General features: G+C 40.2%; 1 protein-coding gene across 3 annotated transcripts in view; it reads right to left on the minus strand.

The window, feature by feature from the left end:
* TOX (thymocyte selection associated high mobility group box) overlaps window positions 1-26,326 on the minus strand; it is a 297,971-nt gene that overhangs the window by 5,236 nt on the left and 266,409 nt on the right. For all 3 annotated transcript variants that reach the window (XM_032316919.1, XM_032316918.1, XM_032316920.1), the window contains 2 exons: window positions 16,660-16,740; window positions 3,825-4,211 (listed from right to left, as the gene is read on the minus strand). In XM_032316919.1, coding sequence (XP_032172810.1) covers window positions 3,825-4,211; window positions 16,660-16,740 — 468 coding nt within the window. The remainder of the gene's footprint in view (window positions 1-3,824; window positions 4,212-16,659; window positions 16,741-26,326) is intronic.

Here is a 26,326-nt window from a genome sequence, read left to right on the forward strand (position 1 = left end):
TTTTCGTGTTTGGGTATGTGAACACGGCCCCCACACCCAAGAAGCAAACATCTTCAGGATAAAGGTGGTTTGGATGGTCCATCAGACAGGTCGAATTTCACTCACAACCTGGTTCTACAACCATGGGCTGAAGACCAACTTTGAGAACTTGAACTTTGGCCCTGACAGACTTGTGATTTTAATAAATTGAGTGACATCATGGCTGATGGACTTTTTGATCCTGCTTTTAGGATTATCAACTTGTTGGGGGCTGCCAGTCCCCTTAACCTGACGATCCTATCCCAATGACCTCATTCCTCTAGTACGGTACATAAGGCTCTGCCCTAATGCACCGTACTCCCCACTGGCCTCCTTCCCAGGTCCCAGACCAGCTATGTCTCCCCCAAAATGGGTCCTTCCAGCCTGGAGTCTTTTTTCCCTGTTTCTGGCCTCTGCTGATTTTCCCCACCTACTCTGCCCACCTCCTTTAAAAAAAAAAAAAATAATAAGACTTTCATTTTATTTCATTTATTTGAAAGAGAGAGAAAATGAGAGAGAAAGCAGGAGCGGGGAGAGGGAGAGGGAGAATCAGACTCCCTGCTGAGCAGGGAGCCCGACGTGGGGCTCAATCCCAGGACCCTGGGATCATGACCTGAGCTGAAGGCAGGCGCTTAACCCACTGAGCCACCCAGAGTCCCCCTCTCCCACCTTCTGACTGATACAGGCTACTTCCTCTTCTCAGCCTTCACGTGTCTGTGCCAGCCCTTCACAGGGGCCTTCTTTATTCATTCCAGCTGAAGGGTCTGCTATTTCTCCACACGCTCTGCAATTTGAATTCCTGTTCGTCTTTCCCCCAACAGGATCTTACTAATTAATCTGTTTATCTTATTACCACCACTACACCACCACTGCTCCTCAACTCTGATGACAGCTGCATGGGGACAGAGGCCTCATTACCTGTTCTCATTTATCATTCAACTTCCAGAGCCTAGACAGGGCCTGGTACACATTAGGGGCTCCATTAATTTTTTTTGAATAAATGCAATTGAAAAAATTCCAAGGAATTCAGATTCTACAAACTAATCTCTAATTTCTTCTAGTATTTAAACACTTTTGTTACTCGTTTTTTTGAAATCGCTTGTTTATTCATTTGTCCATTCAACAATTATTTTACTTCACCCACTATGATCCAGGCCTCGTCAAAAGTGATGTTAGTCACTGTAGTCTTTTAGCTATTTACTCTCCATTTGGGGTTCATGCCATTTTGTCTTCTATTATTAATGTAAATTGAAATCAGGTCCTACCATCTCAGTAAGAATACTTTTTGAGATACACTAATAGAGCTGACTTAAAGATTGATGAAAAACGTGTCCAGTGTAATCTGTTCTATTTTTTCCTATTCAGTTCCGATTCTCTACAGAAAGACAAGTCTCTTAAGTTTTCACATGTGGCCTTATGTAATTGTGAAATGTTTGAAAGCTACTCAGGATCACAGCTAGCTCATCCAAGGTGTTTGTGTAAGTAGAAAAAGGAAACTTTTCTGAGCAGATAAGTTAGAAAACAGCGTCCTCTCTAGACCGAGCTCTAGCCCTCAACTTGGTGGAGGGGACTGTGCCTTTTCTCTTCTCTTGCCTGGGAAGAAACAGACTCGAGCTAGAGCATCGAGAGCAGAACACGGGCCCTCAGCAGGCAGTATCTTAGGCTGGAGGCAATCCAAGAAGGCAAGGTTGTGTTCCTCAGACTATTCATTCTTTACACAAACATTACTGGTCCATGCTTATGCAAGGACACCCAAGAGTGTCCCTTTTATTTGAGTGATGTCTGATAGAAAGAGCAGAAATTTGATCCTATGAATGTCCCCTGCTAGTCACAGACACCGCTGTGGACCAGGCATGATTATAGAAGTTGACTTTTCCCCAGTCTTCTTCCCTAGTGAATCAGCAGCTAGTCTGGGTAAGGGGGACATCAGGGCTTTATCAAAATCTTTGGCTTAGGGACCAGGAAAAGTTTTAGCAAAGAGACTTAGGTCCATTTGTTCTCTCTAATCATTTTAATTTTAGAACTAGCTAAGATTTAAAGACCCTCCAAATTCTTGGGAGATACAGGTTTTCTAATACAAAACTGGTAATAGTCTATAAGAATGATTAAGTGTGAGAGGCAGCAGGCCCAGAATTTAAGAAGCCAGGCTTTGATTTTTGAACAGAACTGGGTTTTGAATTCCAGCACCGACCTTATGGGCATATGACTTAACTCTGCCAAGCCCGAGTTTCTTTGCTTATAAAATGAAGATAGTGCTAGTTCCTGCACTATAAATTTTCTGGAATTAAACAAAAGGTAAAGTAATATATTAAGGTTTGCTATTGTCAGTCTACAATGATAATAATAAAAATAAGAGGGGCCTGGGTGGCTCAGTGGGTTAAAGCCTCTGCCTTCGGTTCAGGTCATGATCTCAGGGTCCTGGGATCGAGTCCCGCATTGGGCTCTCTGCTCAGCAGGGAGCCTGCTTCCTCCTCTCTCTCTGCCTGCCTCTCTGCCTACTTGTGATCTCTGTCAAATGAATAAATAAAATCTTAAAAAAAATAAATAAATGAATTTGGGGGGAATTTGGGTGGCTTAGTTGGTTGAGTGACAGACTCTTGACTTAGGCTCAGGTCATGCATGATCTCATGGGTCTCGAGATCAAGGGCCACGTGGGGCTCCACCCTTAGCAGGGAGTCCTTGAGATCCTCCCTCTCGCTCTGCCTACCCCTCCCCCCGCCAAATCCCCGCTCAAGTTCTCTCTCTCTCTCAAAATAAATAGATGAAATCTTAAAAAAAAAAAAAAATTCCAGGGTAGTATATTTGATTCTTTTTCTGCATCCTCTCCAACCCACCCTGGTCCAACTGCAGACTCAACTCCACAGAGGGCTAGATGGGGGCTCAACAGGAAACCTGTGTTTGCGTGTTTAATTACAGTTCTGGAATGAAAGAGTAATCGGATTGTAAAAGTGATGGATGAATTTGATACGATTTGTAGTTTTTAATCTTGATTTATGTTTTTAAAACAAGTTTTTAGGATGCTTGACGGCTTTATGTTTAGTTTCATGTACACCATTTGCTCTTCATTTTACAATTTTAAAATAACACCAAATCCTAAAGAAAAGCTGGACTTCAAAGGAAAATTCAGCTAAGATCGTACACAAATTGTTTCAATAATTGGGAGAGAGCCTTCCAAACTTCCTGTGTTTTCTGATTTTTGCAGAAGCCATATATCCATTTTTAAACAAAACTCCAGTTAACATTTTCATTTCTTAGTCCTTTAAAGGCTGTACCAATTTGATAGCTCTGAATATTACATAACAGTGGGTCAAGATTTCATTTTGTGGCATTTATTGGCCTCAACAGGCATACTAATCAAGGCTTTACAAATCTCCAAACCAAATATATATATATATTTTTAATGTAAAACCTTCAGTCCCAAAGAGGTCTTTAGCAGGAGTTGTCATTTCATGATTACAAATGTACTTTACTCAAGAGCAGAAAACAAGGAGGATGATTAGCGATTTGATTTCTAGAAACGTGGCAAGAGGCCAGCAGGTGTTTAGGAAAAGAAGCAGCGATCCATTGTCATGATCCTATAATGCTGCCCAAACTCACCACCTGTAAATTATTATTTTCCAGAAAGCAGATGTTTGTTGACTACCTTCCATTTTCTGTCCATTAAATAGAACAGAACACACATGTGCCCCCACCTTTTGCTGGATGGTGAGAACCCCCTCTCCCCTCCCTTCCCTCTCTCCCCCTTTGTTCCCCAAACCCTCCCCCCACCCCGCACTTCTGAAGAAGAGTCCAGAGTGCGAGCGTACCTGCTGCATGGGAGGTGAGTGTAAGGCAGACTGGACCTGCATGGGGAGCTGGTTCCCAAGGGGCTGCTGCATGGCGAGTGGTGGGTGCTGCTGCATGTTGAGATGCTGGTGAAGAGGTGGACTGATCTGGAGGGGAGGAGGGGGGGACACGGCCATGTTTGCTATAGAGACAGTCACTGGCATTTGGTTATTCGGCTTGGGGGCTATGCTCCTGGGGAGACTGGGATGCATGGCAGTTAGGTGAGGATTCATTCCTGGTTGTTGGTGGTAGTGGGAACTTAGGTACAGAGCCGAGTGGGCCTGGCTGGGCCCATGGAACACTGAAGGCTTTGAGTTGATCAGCTGAGGAGGTTGCGATGTCTTCACATCAACAGGTTCACTGTAGCTCTGTTGAGGAAACAAACAGGGGCAGAGTTCAGATACGGACACAGGGGTGAGTGCAGTCTGGAAATGTCGCGGGGATCAACGCCTATTGCTCTGCTTGCCTCTGGTCTAAGAACTCCCCCTCCGGTATTTGTAATGTGGCTCATGGAAGACTGAGCTGAATCTGCCTTTTTCTGAATCTAAAACAATCTCCAGTGACATTTTCTTTCTCTTTGCCTCAATGCAAGCTCTAACCTAGGGACTTTCCTCATTGTGCACACCAGGAACCAGATGGGCGGGGAGATGGATGTCCTCACTGCCCTGATAGGAAAGACAAGTGGGGCTCACTATGAAAGTAATTCAGTTCTGGAGTTCTTCTATTGATTGTATGTCTCATTTTTTTATGTTTCCTTTTTACAGTCTTAAGGAGCCTTGGCCTAGATATTTGCACAAAGAAAACAAAGCTGGTTGATGGAAATGAATATGAGAAAAGGAGTTCTAAAATACCTTTCTGAAGTTACATAAAACCACATTAATACAGCTTCTAAGTAGCCACAGAACTCATCTGGATTTTTTAAAGAAGTTGGTGATGAATTGTCCTTCATAATGAACTGGATAAAAATAATCTCTCTTAGAAACTTTTGACTCCAACATGAATTAATATAATTTTGCCCTAATTTTTTTTATACCTTCCTAAGGCCATTTCTTAATAATCTTTTCATTGACTTAAAAACTAGACCTAGCAGTGGGGGCTGAAAAGAACCAAGAATTAACCCCGAAGCATTTCTTCCAGGGCAAGGACCTATCTCCTACATTTGCTCAGAGGAGGAAGCTGATAAAACAAAAGGGGAGAAGTGAAACCAGGTGGGGGAAGAAACATGCTACCATATCCTTCTGGAGAAGAAAAGTTGCTTTGTCAAAACAGTGCCTTGAGGATGCAAATATCCTTATTCTGGAACCTTGATATCATGCTTATTCTGTTTTTCAGTCAAATGAGCTCCTGTTACTATCAGCGTGGCAGGGTCTTTCTGAAACCCTGCCGTGACACAGAACATCGTCCGAGGGGCCAGAACATTAGGGACACTGGTTGTCACGCAAGATGACCTGAAACACAATGTGCGAACTTCATTTCACAAGTCAGCAGATAACACTACTAGCAATGCAACTCGTTTTTCTCCATTAGTGTGGGAAAATGAAATGAAAACCACAATGAGGACCATGGGGCATCTACATGCAGACTCAAGAAAGGTAGGTTGGGGTAAACGAACAACCAGCCCCACATTCTCTCTCCAGAGAGAGGACACAACTGACATCTGTGACAATATGCCAGACCATGGAAATCTGGGGACCTGGGAGGCTCTGACTTCACCAGGTCTAGTATAAAGTAAGGTGTACCCCGAGAATTTCAGCCTCTCTGAATCATCCTCTCCTTATAATATTTATCTGTGTCCATATTGATGGAGCCTTACAAAATAGGAACCGACATTCAGACTCCCTGTCTCCTGTATGAATATTAAAAATGTCAGAAATTGTTCACACGTTTTCAAGGGATGGCCTTAAAAGAAAGAAACTTGGCGAAATGCAGATGTAAAAGGTGATTTCAACAACAACAAAAAGTAACTTAAGTAGATTTTTTTAATTGTTGTTGTTTCTACTTAAAAATTCTTATTGTTGTGTGCAGAGTAGTGAACAATTCCAGGAAAAGTTCAAATAGGTTAATTCAGGCTATGTAAACAGTGGCTAGTTCTACATCAGAATAGCATATACTGCAATGATATGCCTCAAAAATCGTTCCCTACATGCCAAGAAGATTATGTGTTTATTGTGTGTCTGTGTCGTGAAGTCATCCGGGAAAGCAGTCTCATTGTGTTTTCCTCCCCCTCCTTAGCCTGACACAGAAGGGCTAATTTCGTACTTAATCGCATACGGCTTCAACTCCCTACAGGAGCAGAACTATTACACATGATAGATATCTATAAAATTTAATACATGTGAGTGCATCTTTATTTCTTGCTTTATAGATGTTTTTAATTTAAACAGAAGAAGAATCACTCACATTGCCCTGAAAATCACTCACATCAGCGCTCTGAAACACATAGATGGGAAGATGTTTGCATTTTGATTTCTCTAGCTAATAATCACCTCGTCAAGAAGTAACATGGGATCTATAGTGTATAGACAGGTGACCTGAACGTGTGTTTGGACGTAAACAAAGTGCACATAGATGCATATGACATGTTGTTCAGACAGAATCATACAATCGTCCCGGGAACTACAGTCATGTAATGAAATAAAGATATTTGTCCAATTGAACAATCTTGGAGAAATAGACTTTGGCTACATGTAGAAGAGAAATGCCTAATTCTGGTGAGTCCAGACGCTTGGCCAGCAGAGGGACCAGCTCTGGGGCCACACAGCCACCCGTGGCAAGCCATTCTAGGGGTGACATCCACTTTAGCCCCCGACACGTGCAGTTACGAACTGTATGGGGGAGGAGGAATTTGTGGAAAAAATACATGTCCTATAAAAAAACGAGGTTCCTGGATGAAATGTGTAGGGAAACAAGCCAGTGCCTTCTGGGAGTCTTCAGTGTGTTGTGAATCTCCAGCTAAGAACCACAGAAACCTTCTCTCAATGGGTCATTTGGTGAGAATCGTCTTCAACGGAAAACATTGGTTCAGAAGAATTAATAAGTTACACAAACCTCTTTAAATGGCAAATAGAACTACACTTCCATTTAAATAGTCATTTCTTGCCTGAAATAAGCTAATTTTTGTTGCCACAAAAGACATACTTAAATTACACAATCCAGCTGTAATATTACACTAATCTATAGTTCTGTGTTTCCTGGAAAACCATCTGCATAGTGAATTTCATATTTTAGGCTGAGGACAGTGACACAATTTATTGAAAGAATTAGGAAGCTGGTGGTTTCCCAATTACATCCTAGAAGAGCTAAGGCATGTACATGGTAATGGTTTTCTTCAATGGTGAATTCAAAATAAACAATGAACCAAATCCTCCTGAATTCTACCTTTTGATTAACAGCAGGCCTTCCATTATATAGAGAAATGATAGAAAGATCATTTCAGAGAGGGAGATATAGAGACACAGGTACATAAAAATAGATTCCAACCGAATTTGAGATAACTTTTTGCCAACCTTGTGAAGACTGTTTTCTCATGGTAAATAGAAAAATATTTTGTCTATCCAGCCATTTTTTTGTCATTTATATTCTCCACACTAAGGCATGTAAAGATCGCTAATGCTAAACCTATTCTGAAATAGTACTAAATTTTAATCCGTAGAAAGACTACTGACAAACAAATTAAATAGATCTCTGAAAATGGTGAGTTAGAGAGCACTCTGTACAATTTTTAATACAGAGGAAGGAAGACTTTGGGGGAAGTTACATGTTTTCGCCTTACTTTCTAATAGTTGAATGTGACAAGATGGGTAACATGTCCAGTGTCTAGCCATGCGCCTACCCATGAAAGGGACGCCAGTGGAGGTGCTCTCCCTTTTGCCTCTATGACAGTGTCTTGCATCATCAAGGAAATGGTCTCTGTTATGGTGGGAAATTAAATCTCTGTGTCACATGCATCTGGTACGGTGACAGGACAAAGAGAACACAGATATGTTTGTCTGTTGAATGACTGAATGACTGTTCTTTTTTTTTTAAGATTTTATTTATTTATTTGACAGAGAGAGATCACAAGTAGACAGAGAGGCAGGCAGAGAGAGAGAGAGGAAAGCAGGCTCCCTGCTGAGCAGAAAGCCCGATGCGGGACTCGATCCCAGCACTCTGGGATCATGACCTGAGCCGAAGGCAGCGGCTTAACCCACTGAGCCACCCAGGTGCCCTGAATGACTGTTCTTGAACAAGACTTGCCCTTGCTGAGACTCCTGACAAGACATGACATTCCTTTTCCCAAACGGTGAGGAAAGAGCTGAAATCTTCGAAAACCCACAGAATATCCGACTGGTCTTTTCCATTCTCTTCTGCGCTGTCAGCATAAACCATACCTTTCCAGAAGTGATGAGAAATTATAATTCTCTGTCCTTTGGTTAGGTACCCTGCCCTTTACTCTCCACTGGATCTGGAGTGGATGGCGGGTCACAAGGAGGCTTACTATGTTCCAACTGTATGTTGAGAATTTTTATCTTTATGTAAAGATCCACTCATTTAGATGGCAAAAAACTTGCTTCTAGCTTCACTTCTAGTTAATTCTTAATCAGACTAATACAACAAACTGTCTATTAATTATAGAGCTATTTTATTGCTTTGAAAGATAGGTAGAATAAGTTCATTTTCCATAGCAAAGTGCCATGAATTCATAATCTGATTAAATGGGAACATGAAGAAATCATAAATTTAATCTGTTCTGTCACTTTCTTCTAATTAAACTATGAAAGCAAGGCTACAATTTTGCAAATCAATTAGATTGTTTATGAAGATCTCTATACCTACCATTCATAAATTAAAACTGTTTTCTCATACAAACTAAGTAATTTAAATTTGCTTCTATTTTGAAATACACTAACCACTTTTCTTTAGTAGTGTGTGCTTTGGGTAGGTCACCTGGCAAATATGGTTTTACCACTGTATACACAACTGAAAATCTACCCATGAATCTGACATTTTCATGGAAGGAATGTGTTTTTGCTATTAGTTTCTGAGTGAGTTCTATTTCCTATTTGCTTTTAGACCACTGACTCTGAAAGATGTTTTCCATCAGCAAAATGAGTGTGTGTGTGTGTGTGTGTGTGTGTGTGTGTGTGTGAATCGACACCTTTTGGGTCTTCTCAATAGAATCTTCCACAAGAGACACCACTCTATAAACCTTAAGATACTTCTGATTAACTATGTTGTTGATAATCTGAGATAGTTTCAATCCATTTACTTTGTATAAAGCAGACAATAGTGCATAGTGTATAAATGCCCCCATTTTGGGATGATAAGTGCTATAAAAATGAGAAACTGACAAAGCAATTGTTATTTAAAATAGCAAAGTATAAACACAAGACATAAAACTCAGTGGAAGCAACAATATAAGAGTTGTTGAACCAAATCAGATTAATAGTCCATCTAATTTGATTCTTGTTTTCAGCACTGACCAATACTTGATGCACTGGAAATTAAACAAAATTTATGCACCTACTCAATTGTGCGTTGTTACTTCTGAAAGGGAAATTCTTCCTGGTCCTTGCAGGTGATTAACTTACACCCTGAAGCATGAGATTTTATTATCTTTAAATCACGATCTGGGCTTTCGGAGCTGCAAATTTTATGTAACAGTCATAAAATAATCCATCCCATTTTCAAATTCAGACCCAGTATTTGTCTCAATAGCTCTCCATGGCATGAATTCTATAAGTTATTTCAAACAAAAGAAATCATTTGAGTTTATTGTCCTTCCCTTGAACTAAATGTTTTAATTCTTTACTATCAGTCATGGCAACAGAGAAACTTCCTGATGTGATTCAATATTGTCCTTCACTGTGCATTTTTATAAAAAGCTTCCACTGTCCCTGTACATTCTGACACCCTACCTCAAGGTAGAAACAGTCTCTTCTCTGTGTGCCCTTAAAGTCACTTTAATATACCAGAACGTATTCATTCATATGTTATCTCCTTCCAGGTTGGCACTTTTTTTTTTTTTTTTTAAGATTTATTAATTTATTTTCAGAAGCGGGGGAGGGGCAGAAGGAGAATCTCTAGCAGACTCCCCGCTGAGTGAGGAGCCTAAATAGGGATTCAGTCACACAACCTGAGATCAGGACCTGAACCAAAGTCAAGAGCAGGATGTTTAGCTGACTGAGCACCCAGGTGCCCCCCGCCCCCCGCCCCGGGATTGACCCTCCTAAGAAGCTGTATGAATATTTCAATAATGCTGCTTTTACTTGGAATATTTGGGAATTTCTCTACTTGAATTCTCTTCAGAGCCTGGAGGACACTGTTTTACATATCCTCAGACAACTCTTTATCTTTTGATGGTGAATCTGATTTTTAGAAACAGCTAATCGTCCCTGGAAGCCAGGTCTGTGGGTTAGATTTGGGTGAAGTTTGGGAAAAAGAATGAGGTGTGAGAACAATGTAACAAGATTGATTTGCTAAAGTGGCTCATAAACTTTTCATGACTGCAGTTCTAAAAGAAGAGTTTCAAAAATCTTTTGAATTCTGGGAGCATTAATAAAATAAGTTTGTAGCCTCCCAAAGTGACTACTTTGAATGCAACACTCATTTTGGGAATATAAATCCTGGTCTATGTGGTAAAATGAAACTAGTTTAACGTTATACATTATTTTCAACATAATAATTTAGATCTAGGTCTAGGAATTCCTGGGTCTATGGAAAAGCTGTATATCCTTAAGCTTTACTTAATGGCCTAACCCCAAATGACCTTAAATAGAGTGTTCAAGCCAGGGAGCTCTAGTCTTAACAGTCTATGTTCCTGGTCCTCGGACTCTCTTACTGTCCCATGACTAAAGGCTCATAAAGACCTTTCAGTGAGGAAAGCTGTGTAGATGAGTCTTTTCAATATCTAGGTCATTTCTCATCTTTCTAAAAGGATGTATCCATGAAGCAAGTTTTTCTTGTTTTAATGTCGCTTTTAAAATTCCTTTATATCAAAGCAGCCTTGCAGACAATTTGAAAATATGAGCCAGTTAAATTTTCTATCACACACAAACTCTGCACACCTACCAACAACGACCAACAACATGAAAAATAAAGCTGATGATAATCATAGTAATAATAATAATAATAATAAATAGCTGGTATTTATTAAGAGCTTCCTGTTTTGAGGATTCTGAATCATGGAGTTTATACAGAGTTCTTTATTCGATCCTCATGGAAACTCTGGTATGTGTATCCTATTGTCTCTTCTGTTTAACAGATGAGAAAGTTGAGATATCAAGTGCTCAATAATTTGCATGAAGAAATGGAAGTTAGGGGCGCCTGGGCGGCTCAGTGGGTTAAGCCGCTGCCTTCGGCTCAGGTCATGATCTTGGGGTCCTGGGATCGAGTCCCGCATCAGGCTCTCTGCTCAGCAGGGAGCCTGCTTCCCTCTCTCTCTCTGCCTGCCTCTCTACTTGTGATCTCTCTCTGTCAAATAAATAAATAAAATCTTTAAAAAAAAAAAAAAAAAAGAAATGGAAGTTAGGAAGAGGGAAACCTGGAATTTGAACCCAGATCCACCTGCCCTCAGGGTCTGTGGACTTTGCTGCCCTCTGAAGACTCTTGGTGTGATGTTGGTAGCACTTTAGATGAGATCAGGCGCGTTCTTATGGGTGGGCCACAGATAATTGTTGGTGGCATTTTAAATAGATTTTTCCTTGATGCCCTCTGCCTTAGAGATCTTCTTCAATCCTTACTTATAAAACTTTGCTTCCTGCTTTTAAATTTCTCTATGGAAAGAAGTTGTGTACTCAGCCAATTCAAGAGCTTAACAATGCCCTGCTCAGATCAAATTCCTCCCATTTGAAACGGCATCTTTTTTCCGTTCTAGAGTCGGAGAAAATGGAACACGGGTAATCACAGTCCTGGGGCTAAGGCCTGTCATGGGCTTGAACATGCCTGAGTCTTTGTTTTTCAGGCTTAGTAATTTCAAATTCTCTTTCTCAGCTACTACCTTACTGCCTTTTACCTCTGTTACTTTTATGACTTTTTCTTCTGAAATGTCTTCAATGTCCCCCTTTAAATGATAGGGCCCAGAGTTGAATAAATTATTCCGGGGTCTGACCCACGTTGTATTGGCAACCCTCTGTGCCCCTAGTCACACGTCCTTCGATACCGATGTGTCTGCACAGCGGGGTGGCCTCTGCAGGCTGGGTCTGTCCCTGGCTCCCTGGGACCAGGTGACACGCCAGCACAGCTGGAAAAGCATGTGTTTCCCAAACACTCCACAGGGGCCAGATTCCTCCGAGGGTCTCTGGCCAGCCCCTTGTAGTGGGAGGTTAGGGAGTGGGGGATGGGGCGAGATTCGGAAACCTCTACACCTCCACTCTGCCCCCCGCCCTCATTAAGTCAGGGCAGCTTTAGTTTAGCTGTCTAATACGTAAGAGGTGGCATACAATTTATTGGGGGAATAGCTACATTTTTGTTGTAGTTCCAGAGGTATAAATATTTGACAATTACCCAACATAGAAAAAAAGCCTATAAGCTTTTGAACAAGACAGCAGAGTTTCAGCCCTGTTTGCCACTGCCACCCTCTCATTTCTGTGGGCAAATCACTTAATCTCTCAGCCTAGAGACCATCTAGAAAATGGGCTAAATCTTATTTTGTAGGGTTGTTAATGATGAGTAGGGATGTATGGAAAACGCTGTGCAAGCATGTGACGCCCAAGCTACTCAATAGCAAGATACCACTTGTATTTGTATAATTGGGAAACAGTATCTTGCTGAGAATCTGTCATGTTGTCATTTTGAAGTATGAAGGTTAGAATATATTTATTTACTATGACTGAGTGTTTTTATTTTTGGTAGGCATTTTATTCAGACCTGGAGTCATGTTAATTAATATGCTGGGTTTGAAGGTAGAGAGTACATTTAAGCAGGAACGTCACTAATTTAGAGGAGTGTTGCTAATCCTACGACTCCACTTCAGAGGTGGAGCCAATGTTCACCGGCTGTTCCTATTTTTGATTTGGTTTCGTTAGAAGCGGCTAATTTTAGATTAGAGTCTTCAACGGCCCAGAGTGGAAGCAGCAAGAAGTTGCAGCTTTGACGTGGCTGCCAATTAGTTAGGGGAAGAGCTATTGGTCTAGGGAAGCAAAGTCCTATTTGGTGTGTGAATGCATTGCAGAGAGAATAGTACCAAAATATTTAGGCCTGGAGGAATAAATAAAATCTACCCAAGGAAAGTTAGGAAGAGAGACTGTAGTTAATACAATATCTCATTGACAATAATGAAGTGAGAATGTCAATGCTTTACCAAGACTTGTGGGTCAGGAGGTGTTTTAAGGAAGCAGGTCAAACACACTGTTAACAGGACCCATGACAGCAAGGTCCAGCACAGGGATGCAGGATGCTATAGGTCAACTCCGGGCTTGGGCACTTGTTACCTATACGGTTATTTTTCCTCCTGAGAGGAATGTTTATAATCAAGCTTATTTTTTGGGATAAGGTGTGGGGATGGAGGGAACTCATTCACATAAAGTGATTTTTTTTAAAATAAAGTGATTTTTTTAAAAGATTTTATTTATTTATCTGACAGGCAGAGATTACAAGTAGGCAGAGAGGCAGGCAGAGAGAGAGGAGGAAGCAGGCTCTCCAAGGAGCAGAGAGTCTGATGCGGGGCTTGATCCTAGAACCCCGGGATCATGACCTGAGCTGAAAGCAGAGGCTTTAACCCACTGAGCCAACCAGGTGCCCCAATAAAGTGATCTTTTAAAAAGTATAAGTCCAGAGCGCCTGAGTGCCTCAGTCAGTTGAGCATCCGACTCTTGGTTTCCGTTCAGCCCATGGTCTCAGGGTTGTGAGATGGAGCCCCTCGTCGGGTTCTGTGCTCAGTGTGGGGTCTGATTGTCCCTCTCTCTTCCCCTCTGCTCCTTCCCCTGCTCTCTCTCTCACAAATAAACAAAATAAAACCTAAAAAAAAAAATAAAAATATAAATCCGAGTATCCATCCTCTACGGAAACCCATTCAGTGGCTTCCCTCTGTACTAAAATCCAGCTCCTTTCCATGTCCTGCAAGGTCTTGGTGACTTGACTCTTGCCCATCTTCCCAGCTTCACCCCAAACCATGTTCCTTCTCTTCAGTCAGCCAGCCACGCTGACCTCTGACTTCAAGGAGACATTTCCGTCTGCGGAGGCTTCTCACTTGCTGACTGTGGCTTGGTTGGCTCTTCCCTAGGCTCCCTCTGGGTCTTGCAAGCTCCTTGTCTTCCTTTGGCTCTCAGCCTTGAATGAGGTCCCCTCCTCAAGGAGGACTTTTGCAGACCACCCTATCAGATCCCTATCAGTCCTTTATTTCCTTCGGAATGCTTAGATTCTCAAAGCTCTTGGTCATTTATTAGTTTATGTTTTCACTCTTGGTCTCCCTGACAAAAGAGAAAGCTTCTTAAATTCCAGGGGGCATATCTCCTATTCTCTAGGGAAGATATCTGCCTATTCTCCATGGCGTCCTCTGATCCTGGCACAGTGCTCAGCACAACCCACGTGCTCAGGGACATTTGCCAGATGAAGACATGAATGAGTGAATGGGAGAAAACAGAGCTTGGCTGGGGCACTGTGGTTACCTGGAATTGTAACTATTATTATCATGTCGCATTTTAGGATTGTACCTTTAGATCTTTCAGAACAGGAAAATAATTTATAATACACACAAAAAATCTACAACACTGAAGAAGTGTATGTGTGAATATGAGTGGCTATTATTTTCCTTGTCACTATTTAAAATGGAAAAGAAATGGATTTTTACGTAAGTGTCCGTGTACAATGGGAAGGTAGGTGGGTAAAAATTCTGTACGTGCCTGAAAGTTTATACTGCAAATATCTACTCGGGCAAAACATCACAGGGCCACTTTTCTAACCTGGAGAGGGTATTGGTAATTTTCCTTCAATTTGTATACACACAATAGATAGTTGTACATAAATAGACATTCAACAGTTCCAGCAAAATTCCTACTGCCAAAGAGGGGGGAAAAAAAAAAGCCAGAGTAAGCTTTAAAAAAAGTGCTTGGTTTTTTAAATGTAGAAATGGCAATTCGCAGCATTTATATAAATTGCCGTATACTGAGGGTTGCAACTCTGAGAATGAACAGTAGGAAAAGTTGCAGTGAAGAGCAAATCTGAGGACACTTGTTTTGAAAGTAAAGGCTTAGTCAGTGTTATAACATTCTGGCAATCTGCATAACATTAACCAGAGAGCTTTGTATTGGGATTGGACTTCAAGTATTGATTTTCTCCTATGGAAAAATAGTAGTTCTGACTAGACTTCTATCTAAAATGTTGGAAAAGAAACTTACCTTAGATGAAACAAGGAGAACTTATTTTTTTTCCTACCTTGATTAAAAAATTAAAATTAAAAAAAAATTTTATTAACATATAATGTATTATTAGCCCCAGGCATACATGTCTGTGAATCGCCAGGTTTACACACTTCACAGCCCTCACCACGGAAAACTTTTTTTTTTTTTTTAAATCTCCTTCTATTTGGGGCATATTAATCTAAATAATATCAACATGGCTATTTAGCCCAATGGCTGGATGGATCTAATCATTTGTAACTCTTTTTTTGTTTGTTTGTCTGTGTTGCTGTTGGATCTAATATTTTATATATTTATTATATTTACACATAATTGTATAAATTATATATATTATAACATATAAATATGTTATATTTATATATTTTATATACCTCACTTTTTGGTTAAAATTTCACACACATTCTGTGAATTCTGTAAATATACTGAAATGGGAGATAGTATCAGCAGAAAATAAAAATATTTTCCAAAGGAGTGAGATAAACCAGAAAGTGAGATCCTTAGTGAGATACTACAGGAGAGCTGGAAATTCTAAGGTTAAATAATAAATAGTAAGTTTCCCCATCAAGTCTTCTTAGAATTGGAACATAAAGTTTCATTAGACCAATAATGAAATGAGATTTCTCATGCATTTGTATTTTGTGTTCTTTTTTTCCTGCATCAATATATTCAGTGTATATTTTCCCTGACAGAAAACTTATTTATCAAATTGCTTTAAGGTTGTAGCAAGGGGAATGGATATTTGTGGATGAAAGAGGAAACAGCTTTTGTGGGTGAATGGAATGAAGTCCAGAGCCCAGAGCCACTCACCGCCAGGAACAGTCCAATTTGGACTTGATAGGACATCCTGTCAAGTACTTACAGATTCAGCTCTGTCTCTCTGAGGTCACCTCCCTGAGCAATCTATAAAGGGAACTATATCTTTAATAATCTGAGACCAAAGAGAGTCAACTCTTGAGCATTTATCACAGAAAGAACTAGTGTTTAAGATATTCTAAAGCATAAGGTATTTTTAAATGGTGTTCTCACTTCAAATGAAATGCCGTGATTTTGGGGGGAGAAAGGGGGGAAGGGGAGCAGGCTTACATCCTAAAGCCACCATAATGAGGCTTGAATTTCAGTCCATTGGCTTCTCCTCAGCTAATGGCCAATGGGATAGGGCAGGGGGCAGGGGGCAGTTTAAGGGGGGTATGGAGAAATAGAAGGCTGGCTCAGGATTAAGAATGTGCTGTACTAACCCACAGAACCAATCATCCACAGGTGGACGATATTTCACAGAAGGCCCCAAAGGATGCCACTCTGGACCTTGGGTATGAACCAATATTTCCACAGCGTATAGCTTTGTTTAGGATTTATGTTTTTCTTTTTCAACAAAGAGGATAGTGCGGAAATGCTAAAGTGATCTTTTATGCTTTTAAATGACCATCATAGGCTCCGATAAGATGCCCTCACGTCATCCTGGTACCGCACAGTTGCACGTTACCTTGGATACAAGGCTGGCTCTGTATGCTGCTAGTTGCTTCAGGTACTCCTTCTTTGCAGCCTCGGTTTTCTTTTTATAGACCTATAACAACAACAAAGAATCTTAGATTAGAAAGTGCATCTGCTTTTGTTTCCAGAGAAGTACAATGCACAGTGATAATTGTCCATGTGCATGCACACTCACACACACACACACAAGCAATTATATCATATAATAATATATATCTCCCCAAAGATTATGTTTTCTTATGGAAACAGATTTCTAAGAGGTACGGCAATAGACTTGATAAGAAGAAGATGAACAATTGTAAAATTTTCCATTTACATTAAGCATATGAAAGGATTTATCTGGGTTACTTTGAGAGTGGAGGTAGTTGGCTGAGAAAGATACTATTGAGGAAGGTTCCCAGGGAAACCACAAGCGGGTAAAGAAGCCATTCATATTTATATAATGGGCAGATAATCCTACAGTGCATTAAAATCTTGGTATATATGGTCCATGCTAAATATAAAAACAAGGACAGAATTCACAGATGACCAATTACGTTCGAAAAGTAAATCAAAGGGAACAGTTACAAAGTTTGCAGGTTCATCACTATTTTAACCTTTCGAGCCTTGAAGTTCCATTTTCAAAGGCTCAGGAATCGGCTATGGCGGTCAAAGACTCATTTGGGGAGTGAATGAGGATGCTGAGTGGTTGAGGACGGCACGCGTGCCATGCAGGGTAGCCTGCTCTGGTCATGCCCTTTCCAACGAAGACACTGAATGACATGGATCTGTGGACACCTCATTGTGAAGAGGTACAGATGTTCTGAAATGAATTTCATTTTACAGAAGCTTTTCATCTTTCAGAGGGAATCATCTTGAAAATAAAAGTAAAATCATCCTAAATGGAGCAAAAGTACTGAAAAATGACTTGCTGGTATGCTAAAGGTCACATCGCTAAGTTAAACAGAAAGGAGTCATTAGAGTCGAAAATGAAAGATTAGCAAAGTGAACACACATGGTTGTCGGCTGCCATTACGTTGATTCTTTCAAGGCTTTCGAGTCTGTTTTTGGCAATCTTTTGAAATCAGTCCTAAAGAGTAAAATATTTTTCACCATTTACTGTGTAAATGGAAATGTATTTTCATCAATAGACCTATTTTAAATTCCCCACATCTTGAATTTTATAGCAGGGAATGAGGCTTGGCTAATATTTCGTAACGCTGAGCTCCAAAACAGACACAGATCAGTATTGAAAACTGGCTTTAGAATTAGTCAGAGTCGTTAAATATAAATGATGTCTAAAGACCAAATATCTGCCCAAGTCGGTAGCAGAGGTCAATTTATGGTTTCTAGTGCCAAAGGTGGTTTGCTGAGCCTGGTCTCCAACTGCGAAATTCAAGATGCGAGAAATGTTATTTACTCATGAATATATTAATTAAAGCAGAACATTTCATTTAAGGTAAACAAATGACTAACCTTGTCAACAAAATTATAAAAGACCTTATGAAATGAATGTGCTAATTGTTTTCCTGGTGGGAGGTCCTCAGCCTAGACTTCTACGTTTTGGTAAAATAAAAGGCAGTCACCATAAGACAACTAGGAATTCATGCAAGATTATCATATAGCCATTGTGTTATCTTTACTAAATATAAAGCCAAAGAAACTTAAAAGAAATCTGTTAGTAAAAAGCCAGTAAATTCCTTGGTTCGAGTACAAGAGCTTTCTGAACTCACTGAGCTAATCATTGGAAGTTGAATTCAGATTCTTTTTTCAGAAAACAAATAAATGCCAGCCTACAACAAATGCCTTTGAATAGTATGGTCTGTGTGTAGAGTATATGCTTTGGTTCAGCCACAGTTGGAAACACAGAGCTCTCCTGCTTTTTATTGATTTTATCTTTTTTTTCCCTTGAGAAACAGATTGTAGTTTACAGTTTTCCTTTAACCTCTTCTCCAAGACATGATTTGGAATTAATGATCTTAAGCTGACAATGTTTATATTTACTTTTAATACCTTAAAAACTGTCTTTGAGAGGGTCTCCCCCCCCACCCCGCCACACAGAGATGCTACTCAGGACTTGGCAGCAAATATTTGGTAAGTATATCTTCAATGGTAATACGTATTTGTATACTCGGTTCTAACATGTTTTTATTAATATGCTACTCCTTTTACTTTCAAAGACAAATATAACAGTCTAGTCTATAGCATTGACTAAAGCATCATTTTCTAGGTAGCCATAGATAAGATGGGGTTGTCAGATGGTCTGATTAGAGCATCTGCCATCTTTCTTGCATTTGGTTTCCACTGGAACAGCAACAGTGTTACTACAGAGCTGTGCCTTTGCTGGGCTCCCAGGAGTTAACATCAGGCAAAGAGTTAACTTTCCTGAAATTTGCTGATTAACAACCACTGGAGAAAGGTTGCTAACTCAATATGTTTCGGGCTGGATATGTGCCCCTGGTTTCACTCTGGGATCGATGTTGTTACAGGATACCTGACTAGCATTCAGAGTGCCCTGTTTTCTAGAAATGGCTCCCTATTGCCTATTGATGATTGGCTATGGGGGATCATCACAAAAGTGCCTACATACCACTTTAGAAAAGAGTAAACTCATCGTGTCATATTATGTGGATTGATGGGTCCGCTCTTTTCTGCATAGCTGTAGATGTTGAGAAGGAGGAGTGGAAGGGTGGTCATTTCAGGAGGTATACTTCTGTAATTGCGGTTAACGGGGAGTAGCCCAGAGTGAAATTAAAATCTGAGGTGGTTTCCCTGATGGTAATTTAGAACCTTCACCTTTGAGAACTACCTAATGGCTCCAGTATTATACACCCTGGTATGTCTTTCTCAAGCTACGTCTAAAATTGTACGTGGATGCTTTCAGAATCCCACAGCTGACGGCTACGTCTGAAGAGAGCACTCAAATGTATGAGAGAGTGATACAACCATGCAGGAATTCCACACAGAGGTGAAGTGCGAAGCCCTGACTTTAGAACAGTTATTTAAAATTCATCAGCAAAAAGTTCCTCAAAAATGTCTCAAAGCCTCTATTCATGGATGGACAAAGTCTCTTACTTGCAGAAACCGAAGACGATGTGAACAGTGTTTGGCTAGGAACAATCTTGCAATGATCAAACCTTCTAACTGGGAAGGATGGGTCTGATTTATGTCAAAGTTAAGTTTGGGAAAGAAACGGTCTCTCTCTCTCTCAGGGAAAGACAAATATTTTAAAGATATGTGGTTCATACAGTAAATATTAGTACTCGGCTGAACTACAAAATGGCTTCCAAATGGTCTACAGCTGTTTGAAATAAAGTGCAAAGTTGGCCAGATGAGGATTTAAAAATCATAATACATCATTTATCATTTTCCCCAGCTCATCCAAACACTTTTGAATTCATCCTGTCTTAACTTAGTTATATGCTGTGGTTTGTTATTCTAAGAAAGCTACCATATCCTATCTAAGGACTGCATCTTACTGGTTAAACTAAAACATATATAATGACTAATCTAAAACATACCTAGATAGACATCAAATAGCAATTCTAGAGAATCCAAAGCCTGTTCATATAATCTAGTGATTCACTGAATCATTTTGGCAATGCACTAAATACCAGCTTGGACACATGTTTTCATAGGCTGTTAATCCCTAATTAAAATCAGCAGTTCAATATCAACGAATGTGATAAACTCAAATAGAAAAAAAAAGTCTAATATAATCTGTCGATTTCCTTTTCTACCCCAAACAAACAATCCATCTGACTTGTACAAAAAAGGAAAATCTTATAAATACCATTTAATTCCTTCTTCCTTCCTTCTTTTCTGCTCTGGCCCTTAGTTAATCTCTATAGTCGTAGTTTATTTCCACCAAGCCATTGCAGTAATAATAAGAAAAAAAAAAGTATAATTCTTCCAACTCTGTATTCTATTCAAACTATAAAAAAACGTAAAAGGCATTTTTCCTTTTGGTTGATTTTCAAATGTAGGGTTTTTTTTTGTTGTTGTTGTTCCCACTACAAGTTCATATTTATAGAAAATGCTTAGAAGTAGTTATGTATAAGAAATAATAATTTAATCACAATTCCCTGCTGTATCCTTTAGAAATTAACGTTTGCAGCTTCTTTCAATGCTGTTATTATTTAGGACAGCTAGAGCAAGTGCATCTGTATTTTATATAGAACTTAGTACTTAAATGTGGTTAAATTTCCATCATGTGTAACTTGCTCAGCGTTTTCTTAGGCATTCCGGAATTCAAAGACATTTATAAAGTGGTATTCAGAGGACTGAAAATATTATACGATGGGACAAAAATCTTACTATCTATTCTTTTGCTGACCATCTGATCCCCCTAAATGATCAACACTATGACAGAATGACCTGCTTACGGAAGGGTAGGCAATTGCGCTCTTTGTCTGAAAACACGGCTACAAAATATGTGTTGAGGTCATATAACCACACGTAACAATATATTGAGTGCCTACTGTATTCCTGCTGTGATGTGAGGAACTGAAGTTATAGAATCAAAAAAGGCATTAAAAACATGCCTCTGGGGGCGCCTGGGTGGCTCAGTGGGTTAAGTCTCTGCCTTCGGCTCAGGTCATGTTCTCAGGGTCCTGGAATCGAGCCCCATGTCAGGCTCTCTGCTCAGCCAGGAGCCTGCTTCCTCCTCTCTCTCTGCCTGCCTCTCTGCCTACTTGTGATCTCTGTCAAATTAAAAATAAATAAATAAATAAAATTAAACAAACAAACAAAATGCCTCTGTTGCATGCATTTTTTGTGTTTGTCTATGTCCACTATAGTCTTTAATTCTTTCAACAAGAAGGTTGGTATCAGTACTCTCATTTTACAGATAAGAAAACACAGACTAGCATGGATACTTATTTTACCCCATATCCTGCAAAGAACATAACCTAACCATGAGATGAACCAAATTGACCTGGAATCCTAGATACACCCACTCGACTCGATGGCTCCTCCTAGCGGCGAGAGAACTCCCCTTGATGAGTCTCTCCGACACCCACCAGCACTGTCCTCGGATGAAGTCCCAGCAAACAGAGCCCTACTTGGTACGTACGCAGTACGTGCCCAGGAAATACGTGCGATTGAGTGTGGAGTCTCCAGGGCAAGATTTCTCCTTCTGTGGGTATTAGGATGAGTGTGCAGGATAAAATTCTGAGTTGCGTCTTCTACATAAAATGCACACCAATGGAAATGAATCCTTTGATATACAGACATACATCCCACCCTCTTCAAATATTTCCATCAGTAATACATAAAGGACAACCGGTTTGAAGGAGTATCTTCTTCAAATTCTCTCTCCATCAGTGTCATGGAAACTTCCAAGGAAATGTCTACTTCCACTGTATACGAGCCTAGGCTATTTCTGCACGTGCACCACCTGGGTTTATACCCGCAGGTAGTAGCCCCATTGTGCCCACAATTATGGACACATCTGTACTTGAATTTTAGAACTTAAAGAGGCTCACCCTTTCCTCTAAGAAAATTTTTAAAATTAATTGCTCAGTTGCACATCTTTAGGAATTTGACTTGTCTTATATCCTACAGTTTAAACATAAACAATTGTTTCACATTTTTTACTCCCGGTTGGGGTGGAAAAATAAAAAAAAAGGAATCACGCATACTGTTTATAAGGAAACAGCTAAGATAAACACATGTGTGAATGTTACAGTGCAGCAGGGTTTCAGTTAACCTTGAGTATTGTTGACGTCAAATCCAAATTTGCTTGGAAGATAAGGGGGAAAAACCGCGGCAGCACCTCTCCGGTGGGTGTTTGAGCACCAATGAGGAGTAAATGATTTGATTCTGTGGGCTCAGAGGATTTGTCAGCTGCCTCATAAGTATAATTCTGGCTCTTCATATCCCTGCTGCTTCTAATTTAGCAGGACAGGCTCATAATTGAAGCAAATTAACTATTTACACTTGCCACTTCTACCAAGGGAAGAGGACACAGCAGCAGGAAAGAATGAGTAGGAAATTACATTCTTGCCACTTGTGTCAGATCTGCCCTTATATAAACACATTAACAGTAATTTCATGAGGCGTCAAACATAGGAATAAATACTGAGGGATAAAATAATGAGGTGTTGCTATTGAGCTGAACTGCTATGGCTAATATCCTTGGATATGAATTATGCATCCTGAAAGAAGGCATATGTTACAGTATTCAAACAGTTTCCCTGCAAGTGAGATCTGCTCATTAGGCTCGATCTGGAGGTAAATCTACTCTCCTCTTGCATGCACGACAGGACCAACATTTACAAAAATATACTTCCCGGGCACCGTGGGCTGCGGTTTCTCCTGAATATACTCAAACCCCAAACAGGCCTTCCACTCCATTTTTAGCATAACAGCATGTTTATTTAGCTCTTTGGCTGAAGCTTTAAAGCCATTTAATGTAATGTAAACAAGAACATTTTGTTTGTAATTTGCTAAATGTATTACAGCCCAACTGTGTCTCCAATTAGGAACTTAAGGTTCATTTAGTAATTTACATCTGGTTCTGATTTAAGGTGACTTTCCTTTTCCACTTAAGAGCTGCCTTTCCATGGCTAAAAAGGACCCAAGAACCCTTTTCTAGTTCCTTGGACCAACCCCTTCGGCTTCAAAGCTGGACGGACTCTTTAATTTAGTACGGCTGGATTTGTTCTCTCTTGTCACTGTGGACTCAGATCTTATACTTCGGTGACCAGAATCAGAGAATTCAGAAATTACGGGGATAGACAAGAAATTTAGCTGAAACCTCATAAAAAAGATGCTGAGGGTTGCTGAAACTCCAAGGAACATAATATGAAGGGCGTGATATTGTTAAGTTATTATTTTCCACTCTTTGTAGGTTCCAATCAGTGAAAGATAAGAAGCAAAGACCAACATCACAGCAATACTTATGTTTCATTTCCCTTTTTCCATCTGGTGCCTTCGGAACAGACTTAGTATGCTTCTGCAATGGGCTTCCCGTTGTCTTACGATTCATTAGCATTTAAAACCTCTGGTTGGAAATCCCAAACACAATCCTTCCCTTCCAGATTCAGCACCATCTTCCAAAGTATTAAAGTATTAAAATGGGGATGGTGGGGGGGATCAGAGGATAGGCGAAGTTTGTTCAGCAGCTTGGTAAGGAATGGCTCCTAAGGGAGGTTTTGTGTTCCTGGAGGATTTTTACCACTTCTTTCAGCCTCCTTCTGATTTTTCTTCTTTGAGAGATTCTTCACAGAAACCCAAGTATGTACAGTTGCTCCCTCACTATAGATTCTCAAAATAAAGCTCTGCCCTTCTGCAGTGGCTTCTCATTCTTGCCTATCCTCCACAATGAGGAAGCATGTGATATAAACATACAGCAGCTCTATTAGTCATGTGCCCTCTGGTTGTCAAGAAAACATTCAATTGTAATCTCACTAATGGCTGTTTTTCCTTAAATATTGTAATTTTCAGAGCCCCTAATAAATCATCAATAATTTCGTCCATTTTCCCCGGTTTGTGTTTATGTTTGTAGCTGTTCATAATTGGGGGTTATTATGACAACAGGATTTTTTGAACAATCGTGGCACGTGAAATCCTAGCTTCTGCCTGAGCCAGCTGCCTACACAATGCCCATGACATCATGTGGGGCTCTTGTAACACGCCTAAATTTTGGAGTTTAATGGTCTGCCTCTAATCTGCTGCAGCAACATTCGGTTAAAAATACATAGCAGGAGGTGTATTCCCAAATTTGAATATTAAAGGAGGGTAAAATACAATTAATTTAAGTTCCAAATAGAGATACTGTATTATGTTGGCACAATGAGTCAACATAAAGGGAAAGAACAGGTGGTAATACACCATCATAACACTTTGGGATATTTTGCTAAAATTCTCTTGATGCCCAAATGTGCATTCTAGACGGGCATGTTCGCTTTGCTGGTGATTCTTGTAGATTGTGGGAGAAACACTGCCACGGAGCAGCAGAGCTGTGGCCCATTGCATGGGGTAAGCTCCCTTTTGTAAGCACAGTGTCTGATTTCATTCATTTGATCCTTTCTCTGCTTGTCCCCGGGACGGGCTTCCATCCTCTGCATGTAACGGACCATACTTATTTGCGTACTCTTCAGCCCACTGCCTTTAGTAAGCAAGATCATCTTCTGAGAGGGAATGATGAGCTAGGCTAAACCCCTGCTACATCAAAGGAGCATAAAATGGGGACAAGCCACTTTAGAGCAGCTCACCCCGCTCCCATAACCTCGCTTTGGTAATGTGTTTCATTTTTTAAAATATCGTCTTTTTAGTAAGAAGAAAAGATGGTTATGTTTATTAAGTATTTCCCCAAACAATCTTGGCATAACTTTTTAACACCTGGATTCTGATCACAAAACTGCTTTGTAATATCCAGTGAGCTCTACAGGCCAACTGTTACAGAATTTCATCCTTCATTTGTAAAACAAATTCTTCCCCCAAACTCTGACTATTTCCATTAAAGGAGAACCTAAAGGTAGACTCATTACTGAGTTACTAAATTGGAAATAAAATGCACAAGAGAAAGAGAAAAACGTTTGTCATCAGGCCTATACAATTAGAAATCCTTAAATGTTACATCATAACTATGATCCTCTCTGCGTTAGAAAGGGTCGGGCCCACTTTGAAAGGCAGAATAGAGAATGGGAGTGATTTCCCTTTTTAACATGACAGTTGAGAATAGTGAATCTCATATTCTTTGGGTCTGTAAATATGTTATATGGTTACACTGAAAGAATGCAGAATATTATCTTAATGTTTGCTATCTTGCTGTAATAAAAATAAACGGCCTTATTATAATAGAATTAGTAGGAGCAACCTGCAGCTTTATATTTGCCTTGAGGAGCTACCCGATTTTCGTCATATGAATGTTATTCTTTTCCACTGGAGACATGGGTGTAGACACCGACTTTTAACATCAGTAACGTGAAGGACCGATCCCGGGCTAAGGAAGGCCTTTGTACACCTCCCCCTTTTAAACCACTGGTCTTAAAACCACACGAGTTCCTCTAGTGAATGTGGGAAATAATTAGGAAAAGGTATTTGGGGTCAGGGAGATAGAGAAGAGGAGTCAGATGAATGATAGCTCAGGCTACTGATGTTTTGTGGAAGAAAACTGTCGGAAAAGTAGAAGCTAAAAGAGCACATTTGAGCCTTGGAACAACACGCCCAGTTTAGCTGCTGAGTCTTGGGTAGAGGGGAGGGCTGAGTCCTCAGAGGGGAATCACGTATGTCCTTTGATGAATGGGATTTGTTGCGCATAACCCCTAGGGAGAGAAATCACTTTCTGAACGTCTCCTCTGGGAAATTTCATCTCACCAAGCAAAAGAGTTTATAGTATTGAAGCCAGGTGCGTAACTAAGAATACACACAGGGATGATCAAAGTAGAGAGAGGGGTGTGGGTGTGTCCTGGGGTGTGGCATCAGGGGTGGAACTGAGAGGCATTATAGCTATGAAATCTGGAGCAGGGATAGGGCTGGGATTCCTGGTCCATATGTAGTTAGTTTCTCATTCAGGAATGCTCTGCTGAGTGGAAAAGTGAAGGCACTGTAGAATCCCACCATGAATGTCCAACATCAACTGGGAACCACATCTTATTTTTGGGAGTGTGACAGCAAATTGATCTGTGGTAGGATAGAAATCAGCTCTAAAATCCCAAAACAACTGTATTAGG

This window comes from Mustela erminea, chromosome 16, assembly GCF_009829155.1.
Source record: "Mustela erminea isolate mMusErm1 chromosome 16, mMusErm1.Pri, whole genome shotgun sequence".
NCBI lineage: Eukaryota > Metazoa > Chordata > Mammalia > Carnivora > Mustelidae > Mustela > Mustela erminea.